Source organism: Triticum urartu, chromosome 1A (assembly GCF_056163025.1).
Source record: "Triticum urartu cultivar PI428250 chromosome 1A, HENAU_Tu73, whole genome shotgun sequence".
In the NCBI taxonomy this organism is placed as follows: Eukaryota; Viridiplantae; Streptophyta; class Magnoliopsida; order Poales; family Poaceae; genus Triticum; species Triticum urartu.
The window spans coordinates 298,907,990-298,934,100 of NC_141873.1; the positions used below are offsets into that span (position 1 = coordinate 298,907,990).

Sequence of the window (26,111 nt, forward strand, 5' to 3'; positions counted from 1 at the left end):
ACCTCCCAAAGCTCCCCTTCATCCCATGACAGTGCAGGGTTTCGAACGATAACCCATCGGGATTGAAGCACACCAAAAGCACGTTCCAAATCCTTTCTAGCACTCTCTTGCATTTGTCCAAATCTCTTTCTCTTCTCGCCTTGGGGGTTCGAGATTGTCTTCACAAAAGTTGACCACTAAGGATATATACCATCAGCTAGGTAGTATCCCTTGTTGTACTAGTGGCTGTTGATCTCAAAGTTGACATATGGGGAGTGGCCTTCTGCAAGCCTTACGAAGACTGGAGAACGCTGTAGCACGTTGATATCATTGTGAGAACCTGCCATGCCAAAGAAGGAATGTCATGTTCAAAGATCCTGTGAAGCCACCGCTTCTAATATGACAGTGCACGCTTTGCCATGCCCCTTGTACTGGCCCTGTCAAGCAAATGGACAGTTCTTTCACTCCCAATGCATACAATCTATGCTGCCAAGCATGCCTGGAAAGCCTCTAGCTGCGTTGGTCGCCAACAATCTCTCTGTATCAGCGGCGGTTGGCTGCCTCAAGTATTCAGGGCCAAACACTGCCACCACGGCCTGGCAGAACTTGTACAATGACATCAGACATGTGGTCTCACTCATACGCACATACTCATCCACCAGATCGCCTGAAATTCCATATGCAAGCATGCAGATGGCCGCGGTGCATTTCTGGTAAGAGGAGAATCCGAGCTTGCCAAGGGCATCTGTCTTGCACTCGAAGTATGGGTCATGAGCAACCACTCCCTCTCGGATACGACTAAATAGATGCCTTGCCATACAAAAACGGTGACAGAATTTATTCGGTTTGAAGAGCGGGGTGTTCACAAAGTAATCGGCATAGAGCAGGGCATGGCATGTCTCCCTGTTGCGGTTCAGGTTGGGAGCACGGCCAGGGAGTGACCCCCTGTACCGAGGAAGCTGCCGTTCAATGTGGTCATGAACGACCAGTGCAGCCACCACAAGATCTTCATCATCCGACGACGAATCGTCCGATGAATAAATGAAGTGGTGGAAGAAAAATTCATCTCCACTGTCCATACCTTTGTGGGCAAAGTGTCGAACACCTTACGGTCGTGGTGGCAAAGAGGCCGCGATGATCACCTCGATGCAGCAGGGGTGGTTGGCGGCCGACTACTGGCCGGTCTGGAGACCGGAGCACTTGTCGAAAGCTGACGTGGCCGCCGTGGTACGTCGTATCCCCTCTGCCACCGGCTATGACGGCAACAGTCAAATCTCCTCCAATCGATGGCCAAAACAACGGCGAAAGCGCGGGCGTGGTGACGGCCATGTCGAGACGTGGTTTGGTATGGACGGCTAGAGGGGTGCGCAGTGAGGAGGCGACCGGAGAATAGTGGCGGCGCCGACGGCGGGGCGGGGCGGGGAGAGGGAGTGGAGGCGTTGGAAGCGAAGGGACTGCTAGTGTCCCCGACAAGCAGGCCATTGGGGGAGGGGGGCAAGGGCGTGCGGCGAGCCCGTCTGCGCGATGTCCGTTTCACCCCAAATTCGGCGCAAGTTTGGGCTGGGATGAATCAAAAACGGACGAAATCTGGACATTTGTTCATTTGGGTCGCGCGTTAGGTCGCGCTATTCGTTCATTCTATCTCGAAGAGATACACCTGAATAGGATGGGGTCGCGCGGTAAAATTGACCTTACTTTGAGACTGACCGGAGGATAGCAGACTTCTGCAATAGTATACTCGCACTGGCATGTGGACCCAGGCGCACATGTCAGTGGCCCCTCGTCAGAGGCCATCCCGCTCCGACGGCAAGACCCACCTTCGTCTGTCCGTGTCTCAGTAGCACTAGCAGCCCCCGACCCCAACGGACTCTCAGCCGCCTCCTGCTCTGCACACAGCGCACAGAAAATGGCGGCGGCGGCGGCGGCGGCGGCGGTGCGGTGTGCTGAGGAGCTGGTTGAGAGGGAGATGAGCGGGCGCGACGCCTCCCACGACGCCGCCCACGCGCTCCGCGTCCGGGACCTCGCGCTCTCCCTCGCCGCCGAGCAGGGCGTCTCCTCCCCCGACCGCCTCCTCATCGTAACAACCCCTCGCCTCATCTTCTGTCCTCCGCCAGTTCTTCCACTTGATGTGTGGAACTTTGTCTATCGATATTGTTTGTTTAATCCGTGAGGGGTGATTGCTCCAGGTGGAACTGGCTGCTCTCCTGCACGACATCGGTAAGTGGCAATTGCCCCACTGCTTCGTTATTGATTGTGTTCATGGATTTGCTTGAGCCGATTAGCTCTCGATTTGAACAACTGATGGTGAACTCCCATTTCTTGCTACCTCTGTTCGTGCAGGTGATTACAAGTACACCAAGTGAGAAAACTTGTCGTTGCTTTGCTAAATGTCTTCTTCCGATCTTGAAGAGTGAGAGGAAAGTTGAGCTGAGTTAGCTAAACTGTTGATTTCATAGAAGTCTTGTACTGTTTTCTGTTTGACGGTTGTATATATTGTATTGTCCGGTCGTTGAGAGTGTTCTATGCTTGGTAAGTGAATCTGATGGGATGAATGGATAGGGATAATGTGGAGGATATGAGCATCATCAAAAGGTTTCTTGAAGAGGTAGGGTTGGAGGAGGGACAGAGGGAGGAAATAGTGGCCATTATTACAGGGATGGGTGAGTTGTCTGTCTTTGTGGATCTTTCGATGAATTGTTATGTTATAATTGAAAAAGAAGCAACTTCCTGTAATCGACCATGTTTTTTCCTTTTCGGTCGATGTTATAGCTCACTTGGAGCACTTTGGTCTAATTTTAGTTCTTTTTAGGGTAGTTCAAGTAAAAATTCAAACGCCTGCATTGGCTCATTCTGCATGTTAATGTTTTCTCCGTATATGATGTTATTTATTAGCTGTCCATATTATCTCTGCATGCATCAATTCTCATATTTTTATGCAATAAAAATAATTCATTGAGCTATTTCAAAGGTTACCGTTGTTATCTGTTACTTGAACCGAATACCCATTAGTAGTGCTTAGTGTTTTGAGATTTCTTGTAACACCATTGCACAATTTGTCTAATTCTTACAAAGTTACACCCGCAATGTTAACTGCAGGATTCAAAAATGAGGTTTCAAATAAGCTTAATGCGGAGCCCACTCTTGAGTTTGCAATCGTGCAAGATGCAGATCGTCTGGATGCAATTGGTGCGATTGGTAAGTACTGCTCAACCATAAATGTATGTATCTGTTTCGCATAATGGAATTTCTTTAATAATTCTAAAACCATACAACTATGCAGAGCTCTGGTTATACACATTCTTTCTGCACGTCCTGTCTTCCGTCTGTCTTTATCTGGCTCTGCTGTTTTAAGTTCATTTAATGATTGTCCCAGCATTTGGTTTTGGCACGTAGACTAGAATTAATTACAAAATATACCACTGTTTGTATATCTGCAAGCAATGCACACAAATAGTATGTCTAGGTGTCTAGCTCCCTGGCACGTTATTGATGAAACAAAAGCATCACTGATAGAATGCAGATGTAAGTCATGTGAATGTGGTATGCCGCTAGAATCTGAAGATGAGCTAGTACATGGAAATATCAAAACAGGGCACAACCTGTGTCATTTATTTCCATGGTTGTACCTAATCTGACCGATGTTACACGAAATGTTCTGGATCCTACCGGGTTCACTAGAACTGAGAAATGGTTACACATTCTCAATTGTTAGCTATAAAGTTTGGCCAAAGAAAATCGAGAATGTATTTTCTTTTGCTACACATCTGGTCATATTTTGTTTGTCCCCAAAAGGGATGGTCACCTTTTATCTGAATATGTGGTATGTCCCCCTAATCTTCCCAATTAACATTGTAGGTGTTGCAAGATGTTTTACATATGGAGGGAGCAAGAACAGTGCATTACATGATCCTAACGTACTTCCACGGGATAATTTGTCAAAGGAGAAGTATATGTCCAAGGAGGAGAAACAAACATCAATTAATCATTTCCACGAGAAACTTTTTAAGTTGAAGGACATGATGAAGACCGAGGTCAGGGCTGAGCTATGAAATACTGGTCCTTTTTATTTTCTTCTGTACTTTCTCTTGTCTAAACCCAGAAAGAAAGAATTGCCGCTTTAGACCTATTGAGCTTAGTAAGATTAGTAGAGTTATGTTAAGGTCTACTTGGCTTCGGTTGCACATAGCATGCAGGTGAGATCCAGCTTACTAATAAATCCCATTATATACATCAATGTTGTCTATGTAAAAATACATTTCCTTTATAATCTGTGTCAGTTAAATATTTTTTTAATGCACAACAAATAACCAAGGTCAGTCATTTAATGTACAACATGCCTGATTCATCATGAAATTACTTTTTTTTTATTTAGAACTATTTTATTTTCAAAGAAGTTGATGGTCATAATGTCATGGTGGGTATCGTTTCGAACTTTCGATGTTGTAATCAACATATATTTTGACATTGAGGTAGTATTAACTATAATCATTGTTATAAATACCATGTATGGTTCTCAGTACAAACATGACGTACATGCTGTAGCCTTCCATTATGTATTCCATACATGACACATAGTTCACTCTGCACACAGGCTGGGAAAAAGAGAGCAGAGAAAAGGCACAAGTTCATGGAAAATTTTGTGGCTGAATTCTATGAAGAGTGGAGTGGCAGGGCTTGAAGTTGACCAACCAGACCGTGGGCTGGGAGGGCAAGGCATGAAGTTGGCCAACCAACGTTCACCAACTTACATCGATAAAAAGCCATGGATTACCATCTGGTTTTACATCACTGTTCAGGTTCCCATGAAACTTTCCCCAAAACGCAAGAGCTCTGAATATAATGAATAAATGACAAGACTCTTTACCAGATATTTCAGAGTCCCTGGATGTTGCCTATGTTTTTCTTTTCTGATTAAAACTCTGAAAGATTGCTCTTGGTAATATAAGCAGTTCTATCTGATTGAGAGCACATTTATTTAAAAAGATCTCATCATATCTTGCAGGTGTTTTATATTCAAATAATATACCACTAAATATCTTCGCCGGTAACAACAACACCTGAAGCTATAGTCATGCTGTGCTTCACCATTACAAAGTACACATATACAGAGGTTCTACATTTGTTGGCTAAACTATATAGATGCTAACAATGCAAAACGTAACAAATCAAGGACATAGTAACAATATCATCAAAGTGTAATAAGCAGAAAGCGAAAAAAGAAAGAAGGGAGGAAAGCTCTTTTTTTTTTTCACACAGCATCAGCTTTTCTCCTGCAAAGTATCACCGGAGAGCACACCACCACTTGGGAACACACCACCAGAGGATGTTTGATGTGGTTCAGAGCTTGGCCTTGTCGTCCCTCTTGGCCAGCGTCACCTTGAGGCCATGCTTCATGAAGAGCGTGAGCGCCAGCTTGGGCGCCACCGGGTGTCCCTGGACGACGTCGACGCGGTAGCGGCGGAGGATGGAGGCGGCGGCGAACTTCATCTGGTAGTAGGCGAAGTCCTTGCCGAGGCAGAGGCGCGGGCCGCCGTTGAAGGCGGTGAACTTGTAGGCGGACTCGCCCATGAAGCGGCCGTCCTTGAGCCACCGCTCTGGCCTGTACTCCCTGCAGTCCTCCCCCCAGATGCTCTCCATCCTCCCCATGGAGTACATGGCGTAGATCACCTTGGTGCCCTTCTTCAGCACCGTGCCGTCGGGGAACACCTCGTCCTCCACAACCTGATCATGGATGGACGGATCATGAGAAAATTATGCACAGTACAGTTATCATGGTGACATGCTAACTTGTTGACTGTCACTGCTTCAGTTTTGTTATGATGTGCTTTCACCTACTCCAGTCCAGGTAGATGAGGTTAGGTGGTCTGACTAAAGATGCTGTGGTCTGCTTTTGGGTTTTCTACGAGCAAGGTAAAGAGTACCCTTGTTGGCAATCAACTTAATTTGCAGACCTATCATTAAGTATAGTAAACCTGAGCACAGGTGCAACTGCAACTGAATCTATGAGACACGTGTCTCTGTCAACCTTTTGAAGCCTTACAACTAAAGTACCCAGAAACATCAGTAGACGACCAACTGACAACCTACTACTCTACCACCTAGTAGTATAAATCTTGCGTAAGTTCTTTTTACACGTTAGCTTCACGATGATGCAAGCTCAAAACTCCAGTTAGTGAGGTGCAACGAATTAATTGGAATTCGCATGCGTCCATCGACTTGGGTAAGAGTCGACCTCAGTAGCAGACTAGCAGTATCCACAATAACCCAGTTACTTGTCATCGTTCCTATTTGACTCGAGGTACAAAATTGTACACATCGTACACCATCTAGCTAGTAAAATATTCTACACATCGTTGTTTTGTTGTAGGAGAAGCTACCTTTGGCTTGCTTTAATTTCCTCATGCAGATGATGGGGAAGGGCTCACACACTTGGGAACTTGGTGTCATGAGGTCAAGTTAGTTCCACCAAACACCAACGCCGAATGCAAGGTCGCAACATGAGACAGTCGTGCCATGTATAGCATCGTGTGTGTATTGTGCATGCATGTACGTATTATACGAGCAAGATACGAAGTACGTAGCACGTACCTCCTTGTGGTCGACGGGGACGGACGGGTAGAGCCGGAGCGCCTCGGAGAGCGCGGCGTGGAGGTACTCCATCCGCTTCACCTCCTCCGGCTGGAACACCAGCTCCTCCTCCACCTCCCCGCTGCGGGCCCGCGCCGCCACGATGCCCTCGACCTCCTCCAGGATCTTGGCCTCCACGCCGCGGTTCTTGCTGAGCAGCCAGAAGAACCATGCCAGCGCCACGGACGACGTGTCGCGCCCGGCCAGGATGAAGTTGACGCAGATGTCGCGGAGGAACTTGTCCGAGTAGGCCGGGGCGCCGTCGGCGCCGCGCATCTTGGTGAAGATGGTCAGCAGGTCGGCCCGACGGAGCCCGCCGGCGGCGTCCTCTTCGCGGCCGGCCGCGGTGGCGGCGGCGAGCTCCTCCCTGCGCTTCCTGATCACGTCGTACGCGAACTCGTCGACGCCGGCCAGCGAGCGCCGGAGCACCCGCTCGTGGCCCACGCCCAGGGCGCGCATCCCGCGCCACACCGCGGTGGGCGTGACGAAGCGCACGATGGTGGCCTCGGTGGCGTCCTCGAACGCGCGGGCGAACGGGATCTCCGGGAGGCCCTTCTGGAGGCACCCGGGGTCGGCGCCGAAGGCGATCATGCACACGTTGTCGAAGGTGAGGCGGAGGAGCACGTCCTGCAGGTCCACGGCCGCGCCGGCCGCCTCGGTCTCGGCCAGCACGGGCAGCAGCCGCCGGTGCACGAGCTCCACCAGCGAGCTGGCCGTGAGCGCGCGGAACTCGGCGGAGTGGAACTCGAGGCTGGCCGCCTTGCGCTGCTGCCGCCACACCTCGTCGTCGGCCCCGAAGATGCCGTCGCCGAGGAGGTCGCGCACGGTGTCGCGGAAGTAGGGGCCCTTGGGGAAGTTGCCGAACTTGGTCTTGAGCAGGTGCTCCAGGTTCCGCGGGTCGGCGGTGACGACGCAGTGCAGGTTGGTGAACCACGGCCCGCGGAACGTGAACGTGCCGCCGCGCGCCTTGAGGACGCCCGTGATCCACTCGTACATGTCGCCCCGGACGCCGAGGAGGAGGGACGGGAGCATGCCGACCACCGGCCACGACGGGAGGCCCAGCGAGCGCCGCTGCCGGAGCGAGTGGATGGCCACGAAGATGAATACTGCCACGAGCACCTCCACCGTCTGCACCTGCGGGAGCAGGCTGGCGAGGCCGCCGGCGTCGAGGAACGGGGCCGTGGTGGCGTTGTGCGCGCCGCTCGAAATGAGCTCGTCCATGGCGCCCATGGCGTGCGTACGTACGATTTGGATATGCAGATAAAGGTGGTGGTGTCCTGGCGTGCGTGCGTGTGTGTGTGCGCGCCTTGAGGAACGAGGAATGTGTGATTTTGGAGGGGTTCTTGAGGCGTTGATATAGGTGGCCTCGTGGTGTGGTGTGGTTGCTTGATGGCAACGTATGCCCGTTTGATTTGGTGAGCTAAAAGACCTGCGACAACGAACTAATCAACACCTTTGTGGCCTTCCTCGAGCGACTCTTTTGACCCGAACCTTGAGCAACTCTCAACGGTTTAATCCCGAGGTGGCTTCATGGACACTGATCTGCTTCTTGCGCTCCAAATTGCATTGGCACTTGGCGTTCATGTTTCGGCTCTTTATCTCTTGCAAGCACTTATCACAATCTTGTAGGAGAGTGGTTTTTCTACCATGCCCGTGATATATCGTACTACATGGATTCTCTCAGTTGCTTCGAGATTTGTGCCACGTTTTCTGGTTTTGGCAAAGTTTGCCTTCTATCACAGTATTGCATATTGCTTTGCCTTTTGTTTTCCTGTTCAAAGTGTATCACAATGCATCGTCACGTACCAGTAAATAAGGTGCACTCGTTTGCCACGGTACACAATGAGGCAAGAAAAACATCGAAACTTTATGCAATACTCTAGAGCAAGGAAAACTATGTCAAAAACCAAAAAACATGGCATGAATCTCAAAGTAACTATGAAAGGTGGATACATGTGCAGTATGATGTGCATGGTAGAATGTCATTTCTAAGTCCGAGGAACAAATCCAGCTATGGACAACAAATAGATCTAAAACTCTAGATCACAACTTACTGCACTTTTGGATGTTTGAGGGTAGGTTGGAGTTGAAATTTGTGACTTAGCAATCTGAAAGTTGGGTGAAATCTGGATGAAAGGATCATCCCAAATTTGTGAAAGCTCATACCAAAATTTGGAGGCTCTCTTATTATAACTTTCTACAACTCTCATCTCTGTGGCACATGACCTCTCCTGCCAACAAAGTAGAGAACTCATGCCTACTTTTTGAAACGTGAACTTGGATGGAAGTACACACAGTTTTCTAAAGGTAGATGTTTTATTTTCCGCTCTTGCCGGGGTTCCTCTTGGGCACCTTGCCAAGGTAGCGGCTGATTCGGCTATTGTGTTCCGTGGCGAGAAGGGCCCGGCCCTTGAGCAGCTTGCGTCCCTCCAGGCAAAAGAAATCCTAGAGGGCCACCTCGGAACCACTAGGGCCCGCGAGGCGGCAGCAGCCGCGGAGGCCCCCACCCCTCCACCTCGCCGCCCCCGTGGTCGTGCCCCCCTGAGGCCGATCCTAGTGAGGTTCGTGGCCGTACTCGGTCTCGCACTGCTCAACTACGCCGGGCTCTTAGCGCTGCCTCCACTGTTGGGTCCAGGGAGGACCCGTTAGGCGAGTGATCATGCGCACTCTTTTTTGGAACCTGCGGGGCTTTGGCCACGATGGCCGCCGCAGGCAGCTCATTGAGTACATGCGTGAGGAAGCCATTGATGTGGTGGCAATCCAAGAGACAATGCACACTGAGTTCTCTCTAGTGAAACTTGAGCGTCTTAGTAGACATCTTTTCGCCTGGCACTGGTTGCCGTCTAGTGGGATGACCGGTCACTCCGGTGGCATCCTATTAGGTGTGAAGGATGCTACCTTTGAGGTGGGCTCCATGGACCGTGGAACCCACTTTGTTAGTATGGAAGTCTGGGAACGTGATGTAAACTTCAAGTGGGAGATCATAGTGGTCTATGGTCCGGCCGATCACAGTCGATCCGCCGCCTTTTTGGCAGAGCTCCATGCCAAGATCTCCTCCGCGACCCTCCCAGTTGTGGTTGGAGGCAACTTCAACCTTCTTCGATCCGCTGAGGAGAAGAATAACTCTCGGGTGGATTTGGCCGAGATGCGTCGTTTCAATGACTGGGTCGCGGATCTGGGTCTTCGTGAGTTAGACAGGGTCAGGGCGCGTTTTACCTGGACTAATCGACAGGTCTCTCCGACCCTTAGCGTGCTTGATCGGGTGTTTGTTTCCCCGAACTGGGAACTTCGTTTCCCTTTGGCATCCCTTCAGGCCATTACCCGGATTGGCTCTGATCACGTCCCCCTCCTCCTAGCTTCTATGGATGAACGGCCGCGTCCTCCCCCGCAGTTCCGCTTCGAGAACTTCTGGCTTCGGCAACCTGGCTTTATGGAAGCGGTCCAGAATCACTGGGTCTCGGCTCGCGCCGAGCCCCATAGGCATATGTCTGTTCTCGATGAATGGCATCACTTGTCCAAACGATCCCGACAGTTTATGAAGGGATGGGGGGCGAACATTGGGAGAGATCTTCGTATTCAGAAGGCTTCCCTCCTCGAGGAGATCCGGGACCTTGACCTCCGCGCAGATATCTCAGGGATCTCCGCGGAGGAATGGATGCATAGATATAACTTGGAGGACTCCCTTATGGAGATTTACTCCAAGAAGGAGGAGTTTTGGCGCCAACGCGGCTCCATTAACTGGGTGCTATTTGGGGATGCCAACACTGCTTACTTCCAGGCCATCGCTAATGGCCGTAGGCGACGTTGCTCCATCCCTCTTCTCTGGGAGGGTGGACAGTTGTTTCAAGACCCTCAGGCTATTCGCCTGCTAGTTGAAGACTTTTACAAGTCTCTATTTCAAGGTCGGCAGCGGAATGGTGTCGCCCTAGCTGACCATATCTGGTCACGCGACCAACAGATTTCCCCCCCCGGAAAATGCAACCCTGCTAGCCCCCTTCGATGCTGCGGAAGTGGAGACCTTTGTTAAAGCTATGAACCCGATGTCGGCCCCTGGCCCCGATGGCTTGCCAGTTCGCTTTTTCCAGGCCTTCTGGCCGATGGTCAAGGATGTCATCCTTGATCTATTTAGCGAGTTCTCTAGGGGTACCCTAGACATGTCCCGACTTAACTACGAGAATATCTCCTTGATTCCCAAGGTACCGGGAGCGGCGGACATTAGACAATTCCGTCCCATCACAGTCCTCAATGTGATCTTTCGGATCCTTGCTAAAGGGTACGCCACTAGGGCGGCCCTTATTCCCCCCTGGATTCATCATCCGAACCAGTCGGCCTTCACAAAAGGGAGATATATCTTAGATGGGGTTCTTGCCCTCCATGAGATTATCCATGAGGTTAAGAGCAAACACCTCCGTGCGGTCCTCTTCAAGATCGATTTCCATAAAGCCTATGATATTGTGCACTGGTCCTTCCTTCGGGAAGTGTTGCTGAAACGTGGCTTTGACCCCCACTGGGTAGCCCGGGTAATGCAATTAGTTACGAGTGGCCGGACGGCTGTTAACATCAATGGGGAGGTTGGCCCCTACTTCATGTCTGGCCAAGGGGTCCGGCAGGGAGACCCGATCTCCCCATTCTTATTCAACCTTGTGGTTGATGCGCTCGCCTCGATTTTGGACTTGGCCAAGCGTGCGGGTCACATTAAAGGGGTGTGTCCTCATTTGGTGACACCTAGGGGTTTAACCCATCTCCAATACGCGGATGACACCATTATGATGGTGGAGGGATCTGATGAGGATATTCAAAACCTCAAATTCCTCCTCCTCTGCTTCCAGGAAATGTCGGGCCTCAAAATAAACTTTGCCAAGAGCGAGGTAATGGTCATGGGATATTCCCAAAGGGAGGCCCAGCGGATTGCCAATCGTCTGAATTGCCGCTTGGGTTCCTTCCCGATGACCTATCTTGGCGTGCCCCTTAGTGATGCACGACTCCTGGAAAAGGATTTCCGTCCAATAGTCGCCAAGCTCCAACCTAGAATGGAGCCTTGGCAAGGGAGATGGCTTTCTAAAGCCGCTCGAGTGATTCTAATGAACTCCTCCCTTATTAGCCTACTGATGTATATAATGGGATTCTATAGCCTACATGAATCCCTTCATCAGGAAATTACCAAACTACTCTCCCGCTTCTTTTGGGAAGGAGAGAACAATAAGCAGAAGTACCATATGGTCAAATGGTCTGAGATCTGCAAACCTAAGGACCAGGGAGGCTTGGGGGTCATCTCCTCCAAGCGCATGAACATTGCCCTCCTGTCCAAATGGCTTTGGCGGATCCAGACTGAGGAAGGCGGCATGTGGCTTCAGATTATTCGTAGGAAGTACCTTCGCGGGCAACCATTAGCATTTGCCTCTAGGTCTGGAGGCTCCCAATTCTGGCTATCGGTGATATCTCTGTTGCCGGTCCTACGCATTGGGACCTCCATCCAGATAGGCTCTGGGTCTGCCACCCTTTTTTGGCTGGATAGATGGGCGGGACCCCGCCCCTTTGCAGAGCGTTTTTACGCGCTATTCTCTATCTGTGTTCACCCATAGATCTCTGTGGCCGCGGCACTAGAGAACTTAGGCGTGATTGCCTTCCGTCGCACCTTCGGGGCGATCGAACTTTCGCAATGGGATGAATTACTTGAATGCATTGCCCTTCATCCTCCTTCTCTAGAACCGGATTCGCTTTCCTGGCACCTCAAGCCAAGCGGTAGATTTTCGACTTGATCCCTGTACCAGGCGATTATCCCTACTCCGGGTCCAGTGGAGCTCACGGTGCTCTGGGAGATCAAACTTCCCCTAAAGATCCGTATATTTTTATGGCAATGGGTTAGAGGACGCCTCCCCTCGGGCATTGAGGTCCGTAAGCGTAATGGACCTGGGGACGGTCTATGTCCCATTTGTCTGGTTCCGGAAGATTGCAACCACATCTTTTTCCGGTGCCCGGAGGCGCAGTTCTTATGGAGCTGCTTCCGGGAGGTAGTTGGGGGCACATGGTGCCATGACAACCTCCTGGATTTGTTCGGGGAGGTCCTCCGGCTTCCCGGGACTAGGCGCACCCCTATTTGGGCCGCGCTTGGTACCCTTGCCTGGTCCCTTTGGTGTACCCGCAATAAATTAGTCGTCGAGCGAGTGATTCCGTCCCGTGTGACTTATGTGATCTACAAAATGTGTGGCTTCTTGCAGCTCTGGAGACCGCTTAGTAAGCGGAGCGATCGAGGCGTCATCGACAACATCATGACGGGTCTTCGTGCCTCGGCTGCTTCTTTTGCTCTTCCACCGCCACCTCCCCCACCCCCTCCTGAGCCAGATTAGCATCTCCTAGTAGTCTTTTTTGGGGCTTGTCTTGCTGTGCCCCCAGCATGATTCTATGACTTATTGTACTTGTACTTGATGTTGGATGCTTGGTGGTATGCTTTATAATATAAAGCGGGGGAAAACCCTTTTTCGTAGTTCACAACATTCAATTTGGAAGTCCGTACAAGAAATTGGAAGCTGCTTTCAATGGTCTATGAAGTATGTATAGTTGTTGATAAGGCAACCCGTCACTTAGCCATGCACGCGACCATGAGAACACATTATACAAATTAGTTATACCTTGGTGTTAACTCTAGCTATTAGCGGTTGTGTACTCGTAAAATTATGGAGTTTTTAAAATGAAACTTGAAAACATGTAACTACAAGAGGGCATCCATAAAATGGAGAAAAAACTATGCACCTTCTTAACCAAGAGATCATCTTTTACATTAAATAACAATCTCTCTCTTCCAAATCAGTACCCATCCTATGTAACATTATTGAGACAATATCATTGTTGATGTCCTAGTTGGCTGTCCGAAGTGGGTGTTTGGGTCTATTGAGCAGACTATTCCAATTACAAGGAGTTATAGGTATACGATGTCAGCCACTTCAGATTGATTTAAGGGTTCAATGACGACGCCTGCAACTTCAAGACACTGATCCTTAAAGGCAGTGGCGGCATCAAGCCTTAGGCAGCCCAGGCGCTGGCCTAGGCTGTGAGCCTCGTGTGCTTCGTTAACTTGACTGCAGCTGCAGAAAGGTTGCCTAAGTCATGGCATGATCCTACCGCCGCTACTGCTTAAGGGCACATGCACGAAGACTTCTCAACTGTCATCGACAGGGCCATGCCCACTTTCATAGGAGAGCGGTGATAGTGACGCGTCGGCAACTCGTTTTGATGGGAGCTTTGCTATTCCTACCGAAGTGTAGCTATAAAATTTACGTAAATGATGAAATGGCCTTATTTGATTGGATGGCATGGGGCCCCGCCCTAAAAATTGGGGGGGAGGGGGGGGGGTAGGAAAAAAAGATGACTCATGCAAGTCTTGTACTCCCTCCGTTCGAAAATACTTGTTGGAGAAATGAATAAAAAAGGATGTATCTTAGAACTGAAATACGCACGTAGGTGTAGCATTTTTGTTTTGATGGCCACAATGGTCCTTCAGTTCGGTGGCTTAGGGGGCTCAGTGTAATTTTTATTATATTTATTGTTTGAACTTTTATACACTAGATAGATATGTTTTTTGGGGGGAAAAGAAAAGAAAATGAGAGACTTACAGTAAAGCGCATATTTTCTTTCTGTCGTTTTTGTGCGATAGAGAGAAAGATAGATTGGAGTTGGAAAGCGAGCGGACGAGTCGACCGGGACTATACTGCAGGATATGTAGCCGGTGGGTGAGTCTCTCCACCACTCGGCCGGGTGCTGGCGGACGGTGGCCAAACGCAGCTACCGCGCGCTTCTTGCGGCCGCCCTCCGTCCGTCTTTCGGCCACCGTGTCACTCACGTATCCTTCCTTCTCCACGGCCAGGGCTAGCCGCCCCGCCCAGCTGCTATCAGCGCTGCTCCATGGAAAATGCAGTCGAGCGCTGACCTAGATCGTTAAACAGCGGGCCGTACCGTCCAATGAATCCTAGGTTTCAGAGTTCAGCCCCAACACGCGCGATCGTTTGTCGCTGTCGGCGTCTATCAACACACAGAGCATCCCGTTTAAGCGACGGGGCTTATAACGGAGTTTCATAATACTTCATTCACTCGGGTGACGGTGTATACGTGATTACGATATACAGTATACAGTTTATACACGACATCATGTTTTAGTTAAACTTAGACCCGTTACCCATGTCTTCTAGTTCCTTCTTTCTAGGTGATCCGGCGCTGTCGCCAGTCCCGCGTTTTGCTTTTCTTTTAAGTGCTACAGTTTTCCTTTAAGTAAATTGTCAAGGAATGATACTGTACATAGGTCCCGACTGGAGCCAAACCAAACGAAAACGACAGAAAGGAGGCATACTCTCTGGGCATTAGGCTGTTTTATTAAGTACGTATAGTACTACTGCTTGACTCTTGCAGCACGCCAACTTTTAGCTCCATTTGTGATCCAGCACTCAAGTCGGTCATGTAAGAGCATGGTTAATAGCATAGCCTGCTGCTGACTATAAGCCCCTGCCACATCATCTATAAAGCCTTCCCACACAATAAGCTGGCTTTTAGCTTGGCTCTAAGACTGACCCTAATAAAGACATAGACATTTAATATTTGCACCTGTTGTGATCCAATATATACAACATCTTTGTGGCCATTTCAATCAGCATATATCTGCCATTCATGCCAATAGGATATACCGGATATACCAAAAGAAACTGATCAATATTCAAGCAATTTTAATAATCATGTATGCATATATTCCATTCATGCCAATAGAATAGACCAAGGAAAACTAATTAATAAACAAGCAAGAAACAAGTACGCATAGCACCATGACAAAACAATTGAACATTGCTTGAGTCTTTCCAAGGAAGCATTAACCAAACATAGAACTAAATAAGACGCCCGGCAAACAAGCCTTTAGTTTTAATCTTGATGCCGACGATCAATAAACTGATGGCGCATAACACCATGACATCGACACTTAAACATTACAACCCGTCTTTTTAAGAAAACATTAACCAAACAAGAGACAATGCAAATAAGCCATTAGTTTTGATGGTAAATGGAGCAACGAATCCATCTGCATCAACAATCTTCAGCCACTGTATGAAAAAAAATGGAAACAGAGCAGATGGTAAATATTTTCGCATGAATGCAAATGATGATGAGATGAAGATGGCATGCTCATGATAGTAAGAGTTGCATTATGATTCACTATTGGGTCAGCCATAACTATCCATGCTCAACTTTAATTCTTATCTACTTCACAAATCTTACTTCATGTCATACACAGATGGTACCTCATATGGTTCACTAGAAATGATAGCTGGAAGTAAGTTTCAGGTATTACTTTCTTTTACTTTGAAGCCTATTATAGGAGCAATTTTTAAACAAACAACACACTCAGATCCAACGACTACAAGGCTACAACTTCTGTAATCCAACAACTATACATGTTCAGTAAAATCAAGTACATTGCCAATAGGAAGAGGAACAAGCTATAAAAGACTAAACTGTAAGTAGAGAATGCATACCAGTAGGTTGCACATGCAGCAGTCACCACGACACGGCATAGTCCTGGAATAAAATGTATGTAAGATATAATGTTGATCCTCCATTAACAGGAAGGAAAAAAGAATAGTAACATGCAGATGTCAATATCCCACTGTGACTAATTGTGATGCCTATGCCAAATATGCTCGACCAGATCATTTTTAAGTTGGTTATGTTGTGGACGAGCACGGATGGTAGCTTTCCTACGCAGTACATAAGCAAAACAAAGATTACCACCAACATTCACTTCAGGGGGTAGAGCAAATGAAGCCCCTGGAATCTCATTCAAGTCAATATGAATGTTAACTTGCTCTCTCTCATCTTCGACTATCATGTTGTGGAGAATCATACATGCTCGCATGATCCTTCCAACACTCTTTCTCTGCCATAGTCGTGCAGGTCGGCGAACAATGGTAAATCGGGACTGCAATACCCCAAAAGCACGCTCCACATCTTTCCTTGCCCCTTCTTGGTACTTGGCAAATAACTTATGTTTATCTATTTGGGGAAGTGGTATGGTCTTCATGAAGGCAGCCCACTCTGGGTATATACCATCGGCAAGGTAGTAACCTGTGCTATACTCATTTCCATTGACTGAAAACTGAACTTGAGGGGCTTCTCCTTTCAAGGCATCAAAAAACAGTGGGGACTGGTTGAGCACATTAAGGTCATTGTTTGACCCAGCAATTCCAAAGAAAGCATGCCAAATACGAAGGTCCTGGGAAGCAACGGCTTCTAGGATCATTGTAGGCACTCCATAATCGCCACGGGTGAATTGCCCCCTCCATGCTAAAGGACACTTCTCCCATTGCCAGTGCATGCAATCAATACTTCCTAACATTTCAGGAAAACCACGAGACTCGTTAACCTGAAGCAAGCACTCAATATCCTCTCTTGTGGGGAGTCGCAAGTATTCCCCGCCGAACACCGCAATCACACCCCGTGCAAACTTGTCCATACACTCTAATGCAGTGGACTTCCCAATCTTCAAGTACTCATCAAGGGCATCTGCAGGGGTGCCATACGCTAGCATGCGCATGGCTGCAATACACTTCTGCAATGGTGAGAGACCTATTCAGCCAGAACAATCTACCCTATAAGTGAAATAGGGAGACCACTGACCAAGAGCATTCACAATGCGTAGGAAGAGGTGTTTATTCATGCAAAATCTTGTACGAAACATACTCTCGTCGTAGAGTGGATCAGCAGCAAAATAGTCCTCCACCAAACGTTCATGAGCACCTCCATGATCCCTTCGAATGATCTTCCTTGGACCACTTCATCACTGAGATGATCCAGCTGAAATCCTAGCCTTGATCTTCATCATGAGCCGCTCAGCGAAGGAGTCCAGGACGGTTTGCTCAGCAACATACTCTTCCATGATTTTGGATGTGGCTAGTTCATCAGAGTCATCTGAGTATGATGATGAATCCGACATGGTGGGTGAGGAAGATTGGTTTGTAGGCTGAGCAGGAAGATGAGAGGTATGGGAAGGAAGATGGGTTTGGGTGGATGAGTCTAAACCTGAGATGGGGCATTATATAGATGTCTCAAGTGTCCTGAGTGTATAATTATGGTTGCATGGTTATCTGGAATGCACTGTAGTTAAGTGTAATTTGACTATTGACTACATGATTTTTTGCACTTCTACATGGTTATCTGGAATGCACTGTAGTTAAGTGTAATTTGACTATTGACTACATCTTAAATGTCAACAATTTCAGCAGAGAACAAACATGTATTTGAGCACAAAACAATTTCAACAAAGATTAATTTTCAGCACATAAGAATTTCAGCAGTGATGATGTGATAAATAAAGTCAAACTTATCTAAGGCAATGGACAATAGGAAATACCTTAGTCAGTTTTTCCAAATAGCTTCTCCCTGAAACACTTCAATGCCAACATGTGCTCGGATCTCACATCTTCGGACATCCTACTTGTGTCTTGCATCATCAAGGAGCGGTATGTTTCTAGCATGACCGACTCCTTGTGATCTTTTGCTGCAAGGCATGCAAGTTTCCGAGCCTCAAGATTCTCACTGGACACACGCCTTTGTGTCTCTAACATCTCTTTGCGGCCTTCATTTGCTGCATTCTGAGCATCTAAAAACTTGCTAAGCTCATCTTCAAGATCTATTATACAACCTTCGTCCTTTGTTTTTCGTTTCCTTTAGCTGTCTTGCCACCCGGTGGACGTTCCTCTTTATCATCATCTAGAGTGAAACGTTGCCCCACTTCATCATCAACACTAAACTTCCTCTTGTCCGGCTCCACATATTCCAGGCGTTCCAAATATGCATCCCATTTTGGTTTCTCTTTTAGAACTACCCAACAATGCTCAAACATAAATGGACCGTCTTCTGGGTAATCTGCCTCATAAGTTTGCATTGCCCTCTTCTTTAAATCTGCATCAGATTCACCACTAGCATACAGTGCACTAGCTTCCTTGTAACTCCCACAAAACCATGCAACCCTTTTCTTAATTCTCCCAAAGCGATCCTTCACTTGCTTGACTAGCCTTTCCCTGTTTTGGGGGGGTGGTACTATTGTAGACAGCAGCAACTTCATTCCAGTATTGGTCATTCTTCTTGTAATTTGATTGGATTGGATCGTTTGAATTATTCAACCAAGCACCAACCTACAATATTACCAAAAGAGGTTTATTCTTCTCCTAGTAATGTAACACATGGAGACCAACATGGAAAAAAGCTTACGAATCTAAGATCTTCCTCTTTTGTCCACAGCAAGCGCTTTTCAGTCCTTGCACACTCGCCACCATTGGTGGCATCTCCTTTCTTGATTTGTTGCGATAAAGTCCCATTGCTCACAGCTTGTGAAAGGCTTGGCGTGTTCTTAAAAAAACCAAGGAACCCACCAGGTGGGTGAGAATCCACTACCCTGCCGAGACAATACTAGATGATCAAACAATGGACTTCATATTACAACAGGGTTTCATAAAAAAAAGACATCACATTTAAGCAAAGAACATTTCTGTAGATAGGAACTATGACAACATACTATAGTACAAATCATACAAACACACACGGACTAGTTATCACATTATCACACATAGACTAAAATTTACATATAACCCCAGGAACCAAAGTGTGAATGATTATTAGTAGTTTAGTACACTGCTAACTTGCTTTCATTTGTAATTTTTAAGATTGATTAGGCAGTATTCTAATCTACTGAAATATAAGGAAGGCTTTCTTATTACTAGTTAAGTACAGTACAAAGGCCATCAAGGAGACTAGCGTGCTGGTTAGTTATAAGAAAATTAATTAATTCATTAGGGGAAATTCTAAATGTTCAGAGTTTTAGATAAGATGGATACCCTTATTTGCTTTCTGTTTCTGTCATAACCATTTTTAAATTACAACAGCTGAGCATCATATCAAATACATGTGGATTCATATCATACAGAAACGCATAGCTGCATATCATGCAAATATTTGACAGTTTGACACCAACAAAGACCATCTGCATGTTCAGAGTTTAGATAAGCAGAAAAACAAATGTATCACATAGCAGGCTAGCATTGCATGACAGTACTAACTAATGCGTAAACAGGTGAATAGATGTATCAAACAGAAGGCTATCATAGCAAGACTGTACTAGTAAACAGGGGGAGAACACATACCATGCTTCTGGATTCAGATCATCAACATTCGTGTACCACAAAGGGCCTTGCGTCTGGGGGAGACAGCATGGTGCAGAGGCTGCCGCTGCCTTTGGTGGCTGTGGAGGAATCGAGGCACCTGGTCCGGGCTGGCGTGGCGGCGGGACGAGGTGTGGCGCCGACAGCGGCGGGACAAGGTGTGGCGCCGACGGCGGGACGAGATGCGGCATCAACGGCGGAAGGAATTGAGGCAGCGACGGCGGGACGACCTGAGGCGTCGGTGCACACGTCCTTTTGGACTGCTGACCCATCTCCTTGATGCGGCGCCGGCGGCTGTTCTAAGTTTTGGGGTGGTGGCGATTTGGGGGAAGCTGGAGACTTTAAAGCTTCGATTTGGCGTGCACCAAGCGATTTGGAGCGAGGGAAAAATGGATTCTGCGCGTGAAGGTGGAAGGAGAAGCACACGAGGCAAGGGAGACGCACGGGATCGGAAGCGGCGGCGCTAGCGCTCGCATCGGGCTGCAAGCGGGCGGAAGGCTCTCGTGTTCTGTGTCTTAGCCCGGCGCTTCACGAAGAGACCGCTCCTTCTCTCTTCTTTATTTTTTTCTCTCCAGCTCAGATTTTTGCTGATGTGGACTCTGTTGCAGCCTGCTGAATAGGACTATTGTACTTGCTCTGATGCAGCAGCAGCATAGCACCCAACTGGTATCTGGAATCTTGTGTGAACAGAACACTTTCCACTTAGTACTCCTCGGTGTCTGGATTTGTTTTTGTAGACCAATCGGTGATTCATCTTCTCGTGTAGAAACGGCGGGTGAAGATGAGCGAGGCTACTGGCGGCTTAGCCAGGTCGCAACGGTTGTGGTAGTGGAGCGATTTGGAAGTGGCCGGTTACAGCGGCTCAACGAGGCAGCAGAAGGCGGCTATGCCCTTCGGGGCGAGTCGGAGTGGAGGCGAAATGGGGCCGGGACGGCTCTGTGCGGCTACCGCCGAGGAGGCCCGCGGTGAAGCGAAGTAGAGACCCTGACGATGCGGAGGTAGAGCCGGCCCGAGATGGAAACGAGGCTGCGGCTGTTTTCGATTCCAAGCCCATCCGGGTCGTGGCTCCTCCCCTCTTTTACTTAATGTGAATTTGCCCCGGCCGATCCGATTGAGTACTAATTGAAATAGTACGATCGCTACGTGCACGTGCATCCGGATTGGCCGATTAGAAGAAAAACGAGGATTCCGGTGATTCATCCGCTCGGTCTCGACGACTTGCAGCGACAAACTTTGACCTTCATGCAGATCTTTCCTTTTCTTTTTCTTTGATCCGGTTGATGGACACAGTAAACCGGAAGTCTCTGTGAAACGTATACGATCTTGAAGCTGACACAGATCCTTTCGAACCGGGTCTTTTTCATCGGAAAATTGCAAACTTCTTGATCCATTAGAGAAATCCCTTCAAGAACTCAACACCACCGTGCGCAGGCCCCACGGTGGGCGTCAACTGTCGTGGAATTGTCACGACAGATGTCCTAGTGTGAGGACTTAGTCACGAGGCCAACGCATCTACGTGGTAGCTTGAAGGGGTTGACCGGAATCGAGAGACGCAACACAAGACAAGGGTTTAGACAGCTTCGGGCCCCGGGGAACATCATCCGGTAATAGCCCTACATGCTGTTTGTGGCTAGGTCTCATTATGATCATGAGGGAGTCGCTGTAAACCGGCTCTCCTCTCGTTGTGTCTAGCCTTAAGATTGTTTCTTCTTGCTTCCCCCTCTTGGGGTGCCCTGCCCCTCCTTATATATGTTAGAGGGGCGGGTTACATGTGGAGTCCTGTTAGGATTAGGACTAGTCTACCTTCTAATACAAACCGGATACAAGTCCAGGTCTTAACTCCTTGTAAGATAAATGTTCCTCACGCCTTTCCTTATAAATCGGCCCACCATAACATGAGCCAGCCTTCTAGGCCTTCGGCCTTATCATCCATCTGAAACACGCACCAGGTCACCAATGAGTCTTCAGGCTCGTGAATCGTCATACCAGTGAACCGCCAGACATGTAAGTCGCCAATCCTCTGGCGGGTTACTAATGAAACGCCAAGTCCGGTCGGGTTATACTTCCGGCCGGTTTACGCCGCGGGGTATATCCCCGACACCATTGATCTCCTGAAGACGAAGGTACTCGAGTGTAGTACAACCACGGAGCAGCACTCCATGTCACCGTTTGAGAGGCAGACGGCGATGAGCTCGAGGTGCTTCAGTCGTGGTAGAATAAGAGCGGGTGCTTCATTAAGGGGGGTGGCAGTTCCTGAACTTGGCGACGCGCAGCGTGGGCGCGAGGCGGAGTGCGTACATTGGCAGCGACCGCATATGCCCATCATAAAAAATGAGCTCCTCGAGCTGATCTAGGGCGGGGGATCGGAACCAATCATCAAGCTTGGCTCAGTCCTTGCCGTTGGAACGGAACTTGCCAATTCTAAGGCCTTTGGTTGGGCCAAGGTGACTGCCGAGGATCTTGGAGAACGCATCCAAGATTTTGCGATAGCCATGGTAGAGCTCGTGGGTGTCGAAGACGTCGAGAGGGCTGGAGTTTCATAAGGGGCGCCACCGCTGGGAAAGGACGGTTGTCCGCGCCCCATATTTGATTGGGAGGAGGGAGATGATGACTCTCAACATATCATCGGGGAGGCTGCTGATGAAATCTAGGCTTGCTGGAGTTGCTTGCGGTTCTAGCTCGCACTGCCTCCGCTTGTTGGCAGCCCCGTTCTCCACCTCCGGACTCTCCTTGTCAGCGGCGCTTTCTGATAGAAATGGGAGTACAGGGAATATTTAGTTAAAACAGGGTAATAAAAAAGTGTATTGGTAACTAGAAGTTATTAGGTAGGAATATAGTAAGAAAAGGGAATAACAATTGGTTGCTTAAATACCACACAATTCATTTGACATTGCTGGGTAAGTTAACATGCAGATAGTTGAAAAGAAAACTTATTTCGAACAAAGTCTGGGCGGATGATTTTGTCGGGGAAGTTAGCATATATCTCATGACCAAGCCTGTAACGCCCCGAGACCGATGTGCCAGGTGTCGTCCAGTTATTCGCTGTTGTTGCCTTGTCATTGCTTGCGTGTCATGCATTGCATATCATGTCAGCATGTGCATTTCTTTTGCATACGTGTTCATCTCATGCATTCGAGCATTTCCCCCGTCGTCCGTTTTGCATTCCGGCGCTTCGTTCTCCTCTGGTGGTCATTTCTACCTTTCTTTCGTGTGTGGGGATTAAACATTTCCGGATTGGACCGAGACTTGCCAAGCGGCCTTGGTTTACTACCGGTAGACCGCCTGTCAAGTTTCGTACCATTTGGACTTCGTTTGATGCTCCAACGGTTAACCGAGGGACCGAAAAGGCCTCGTGTGTGTTGCAGCCCAACACCTCTACAATTTGGCCCAAAACCCACCAAAACCCTCTCCATCATCTCGGTCGTTCGATCACGATCGCGTGGCCGAAAACCGCACCTCATTTGGACTCTCCTAGCTCCCTCTACCTATATATATGTGTGCCTCCCCGAATTTTTCGCGGATGTTTTGTTAATCTTGTAGTGCTTTATCCATCCATGTCTTTGTTTTCAATTATGGAGCACCCTAGCTTGAGTCAATCGAGCTCTACTTTTGCTATTTCGTGAATCTGGGCAGATTGTCTACTTGTTAGCGATTTTGCCGATGATGTTGTAGTTGATCCGTTCATGCTATGTTATTGTTCTTGCCATGTCTAGCTTGCATTTTGTGTATTCTTGATAGGTGTATGCTTAGATTGTCATGACTTGCTCTGTAGTGAGTGCATCGAGCTCGTAAACATGCCTACTTGATATCTGTTTCAGCATGCTCCAGTTTTCACTAAGTCTGAGAACTGATTGTGTTTTTGCCATGTTCACATGCTTGCAAATGTATTTTCTGATCCCTTTTGGCTCAAGGTCACTAAGGGACTTTTGTTAAGCTCTTTGAGTAGCTCCATGCCATGCTTTACTTTGCCATGTTCAGGTCCTGTAGCATATAGTTTTCATGCTCCGAAGAGTGCTACCTGATCTGAAATTCCAGACAAGTGTTAATTTCACTAAGTCTGAAATCTGTTTGTCAAATGCATTTTTGCCATGCTTGTTTGAACCTGTTAATGGATGAATTGGCCGTATCTCAGTGCTAGACTTTTGTTAAGCATCATGAATGGATTCCTGCCATGTATTTTGATGCCATGTTTGGGTGCTGTAGCATTTTCATCTTGTTGCATTTAGATGGCTACTTGCTGTAAATCGCAGAACGTGGCCATATTTGAATTGCTGGCCATTTCCAAACCGTAACTCCGATTCCGGCGTTCTTTATATCATTTTCAAGCGATTTCATCTCATCTCTCCAGTGGCACACTTGGATTTCCATGTTGAGACCAGGTTCCATCTTTCCTTTGCAAATCATGCATATGCATCGCATACCGCATCCCGCATATCATACCATGTTCATGTGTTGGTTGTTTACTATGTTGTGTGCTTCTTTTCCAGTGTTTGCTTCTTCGGGCTGGTTCCGGTAACGTCGCGTTTGTGAGGACCCGTTCGCCTACGTTCGTTTGTCTTCTTCATGGACTCGTTCTTCTTTCTTGCGGGATCTCAGGCAAGATGACCATACCCTCGAAATCACTTCTATCTTTGCTTGCTAGTTGCTCGCTCTTTTGCTATGCCTATGCCGCGATACCTACCACTTGCTTATCATGCCTCCTATATTGTTGAACCAAGCCTCTAACCCACCTTGTCCTAGCAAACCGTTGATTGGCTATGTTACCGCTTTGCTCAGCCCCTCTTATAGCGTTGTTAGTTGCAGGTGAAGATTGAGGTTTGTTCCTTGTTGGAACATGGAGATGTTGTTCCTTGTTGGAACATGTTTTACTTGTTGGGATATCACTAAATATCTTATTTAATTAATGCATCTATATACTTGGTAAGGGGCGGAAGGCTCGGCCTTATGCCTGGTGTTTTGTTCCACTCTTGCCGCCCTAGTTTCCGTCATATCGGTGTTATGTTCCCAGATTTTGCGTTCCTTACGCGATTGGGTAATAATGGGAACCCCTTGACAGTTCGCCTTGAGTAAAACTCTTCCAGCAATGCCCAACATTGGTTTTACCATTCGCCACCTAGCCTTTTCTTTTCCCTTGGGGGTCGCGCGCCCAAGGGTCATCATTATTTTAAACCCCCGGGCCAGTGCTCCTCCGAGTGTTGGTCCAACTTGTCAGCCGTCGGTGGCCACCAGGGGCAACTCTGGGCTGGCCTACCGGAAGTTTAGACAATCCGGTGTGCCCTGAGAAAGAGATATGTGCAGCTCCTATCGGGATTGGTCGGCACATTCGGGCGGTGTTGCTGGATTTGTTTTAACTTGTCGAAGTGTCTTGAAGAACCGGGATACCGAGTCTGATCGGAATGTCTCGGGAGGAGGTCTATTCCTTCGTTGACCGTGAGAGCTTGTCATGGGCTAAGTTGGGACACCCCTGCAGGGATTTGAACTTTCGAAAGCCGTGCCCGCGGTTATGGGCAGATGGGAATTTGTTAATGTCCGGTTGTAGAAAACCTGAAGTTGACCTTAATTAAAATGCATCAACCGCGTGTGTAACCGTGATGGTCTCTTTCCGGCGGAGTCCGGGAAGAGAACACGGTTGTTGGAGTTATGCTTGACGTAGGTTGTTTTAGGATAACTTCTTGATCATACTTTCTCGAACGTGCTTTGCCTTCTCTTCTCGCTCTCATTTGCATATGTTAGCCACCATATATGCTAGTCGCTTGCTGCAGCTCCACCTCATACCTTTTACCTTTCCCATAAGCTTAAATAGTCTTGATCGCGAGGGTGTGAGATTGCTGAGTCCCCGTGGCTCACAGATACTTCCAAAACTAGCTTGCAGGTGCCGATGAGTCCATGCAGATGACGCAACCAAGCTCAGGAGGAGCTCGATGAAGATCTTGTCCTTTGTGTTGTTTCGTTCTAGTTGATCAGTAGTGGAGCCCAGTTGGGGTCGATCGGGGATCTGTGTAGCATTTTGGGTAGTCTTCTTTTATTTTGGTTCCGCGGTCGGACCTTGATTGTATCTGGATGATGTATTGCTTTATTCATGTATTGTGTGAAGTGGCGATTGTAAGCCAACTATGTATCTCTTTCCCTTATGTATTACATGGGTTGTGTGAAGATTACCTCACTTGCGACATTGCTTTCAATGCGGTTATGCCTCTAAGTCGTGCTTCGACACGTGGGAGATATAGCCGCATCGAGGGCGTTACAAGTTGGTATCAGAGCCTTCCCCGACCTTAGGAGCCCCATTGCTTGATCGTTTTTAGCGGCCGAGTT

General features: G+C 48.2%; 4 protein-coding genes and 1 pseudogene across 5 annotated transcripts; 1 reads left to right on the forward strand and 4 right to left on the reverse strand.

The window, feature by feature from the left end:
• Positions 1 to 218: 218 nt before the first annotated feature.
• LOC147990937 (uncharacterized) lies at positions 219 to 1,058 on the reverse strand. The gene is made up of 2 exons (XM_087538460.1): positions 458 to 1,058; positions 219 to 319 (listed from the first exon to the last, which is right to left on the reverse strand). The coding sequence occupies exons 1-2, from the start codon at positions 1,056 to 1,058 to the stop codon at positions 219 to 221; spliced, it is 702 nt and encodes a 233-aa protein (XP_087394586.1).
• A 732-nt stretch (positions 1,059 to 1,790) lies between these two features.
• Positions 1,791 to 4,938, forward strand: LOC125508778 (Metal-dependent phosphohydrolase). The gene is made up of 7 exons (XM_048673577.2): positions 1,791 to 2,056; positions 2,166 to 2,196; positions 2,320 to 2,338; positions 2,539 to 2,639; positions 3,076 to 3,174; positions 3,835 to 4,010; positions 4,571 to 4,938. Exons 1-7 carry the CDS (start codon positions 1,886 to 1,888, stop codon positions 4,655 to 4,657), a joined length of 684 nt encoding a protein of 227 aa, XP_048529534.1. The 5' UTR covers positions 1,791 to 1,885; the 3' UTR covers positions 4,658 to 4,938.
• A 105-nt stretch (positions 4,939 to 5,043) lies between these two features.
• LOC125508769 (cytochrome P450 86B1-like) lies at positions 5,044 to 7,944 on the reverse strand. The gene is made up of 2 exons (XM_048673565.2): positions 6,568 to 7,944; positions 5,044 to 5,700 (listed from the first exon to the last, which is right to left on the reverse strand). Exons 1-2 carry the CDS (start codon positions 7,834 to 7,836, stop codon positions 5,317 to 5,319), a joined length of 1,653 nt encoding a protein of 550 aa, XP_048529522.1. The 5' UTR covers positions 7,837 to 7,944; the 3' UTR covers positions 5,044 to 5,316.
• Positions 7,945 to 15,374: 7,430 nt separating this feature from the next.
• LOC125508789 (uncharacterized) lies at positions 15,375 to 20,430 on the reverse strand (annotated as a pseudogene). Its single transcript, XR_015601755.1, has 5 exons — positions 19,782 to 20,430; positions 18,853 to 19,036; positions 17,993 to 18,776; positions 16,119 to 16,161; positions 15,375 to 15,686 (listed from the first exon to the last, which is right to left on the reverse strand). The product of XR_015601755.1 is annotated as an uncharacterized LOC125508789 (transcript).
• LOC147990938 (uncharacterized) lies at positions 16,168 to 17,766 on the reverse strand. The gene has a single exon (XM_087519133.1). The coding sequence runs from the start codon at positions 17,174 to 17,176 to the stop codon at positions 16,256 to 16,258; it is 921 nt and encodes a 306-aa protein (XP_087375259.1). The 5' UTR covers positions 17,177 to 17,766; the 3' UTR covers positions 16,168 to 16,255.
• Positions 20,431 to 26,111: the final 5,681 nt, after the last annotated feature.

Bases quoted from the DNA above. Each gene is read 5' to 3' on its own strand.
- LOC147990937 (XM_087538460.1), bottom strand. From the start codon at position 1,058: ATGGACAGTGGAGATGAATTTTTCTTCCACCACTTCATTTATTCATCG. The intron at 320-457 runs GTATGCATTGGG...TTGGCATGGCAG, and splicing joins CATGCTTGGCAGCATAGATT to GTTCTCACAATGATATCAAC.
- LOC125508769 (XM_048673565.2), bottom strand. From the start codon at position 7,836: ATGGGCGCCATGGACGAGCTCATTTCGAGCGGCGCGCACAACGCCACC. The intron at 5,701-6,567 runs GTACGTGCTACG...ATCCATGATCAG, and splicing joins TCCCCGTCGACCACAAGGAG to GTTGTGGAGGACGAGGTGTT.
- LOC147990938 (XM_087519133.1), bottom strand. From the start codon at position 17,176: ATGCGCATGCTAGCGTATGGCACCCCTGCAGATGCCCTTGATGAGTAC.
- LOC125508778 (XM_048673577.2), top strand. From the start codon at position 1,886: ATGGCGGCGGCGGCGGCGGCGGCGGCGGTGCGGTGTGCTGAGGAGCTG. The intron at 2,057-2,165 runs GTAACAACCCCT...TGATTGCTCCAG, and splicing joins CCCCCGACCGCCTCCTCATC to GTGGAACTGGCTGCTCTCCT. The intron at 3,175-3,834 runs GTAAGTACTGCT...TTAACATTGTAG, and splicing joins GGATGCAATTGGTGCGATTG to GTGTTGCAAGATGTTTTACA.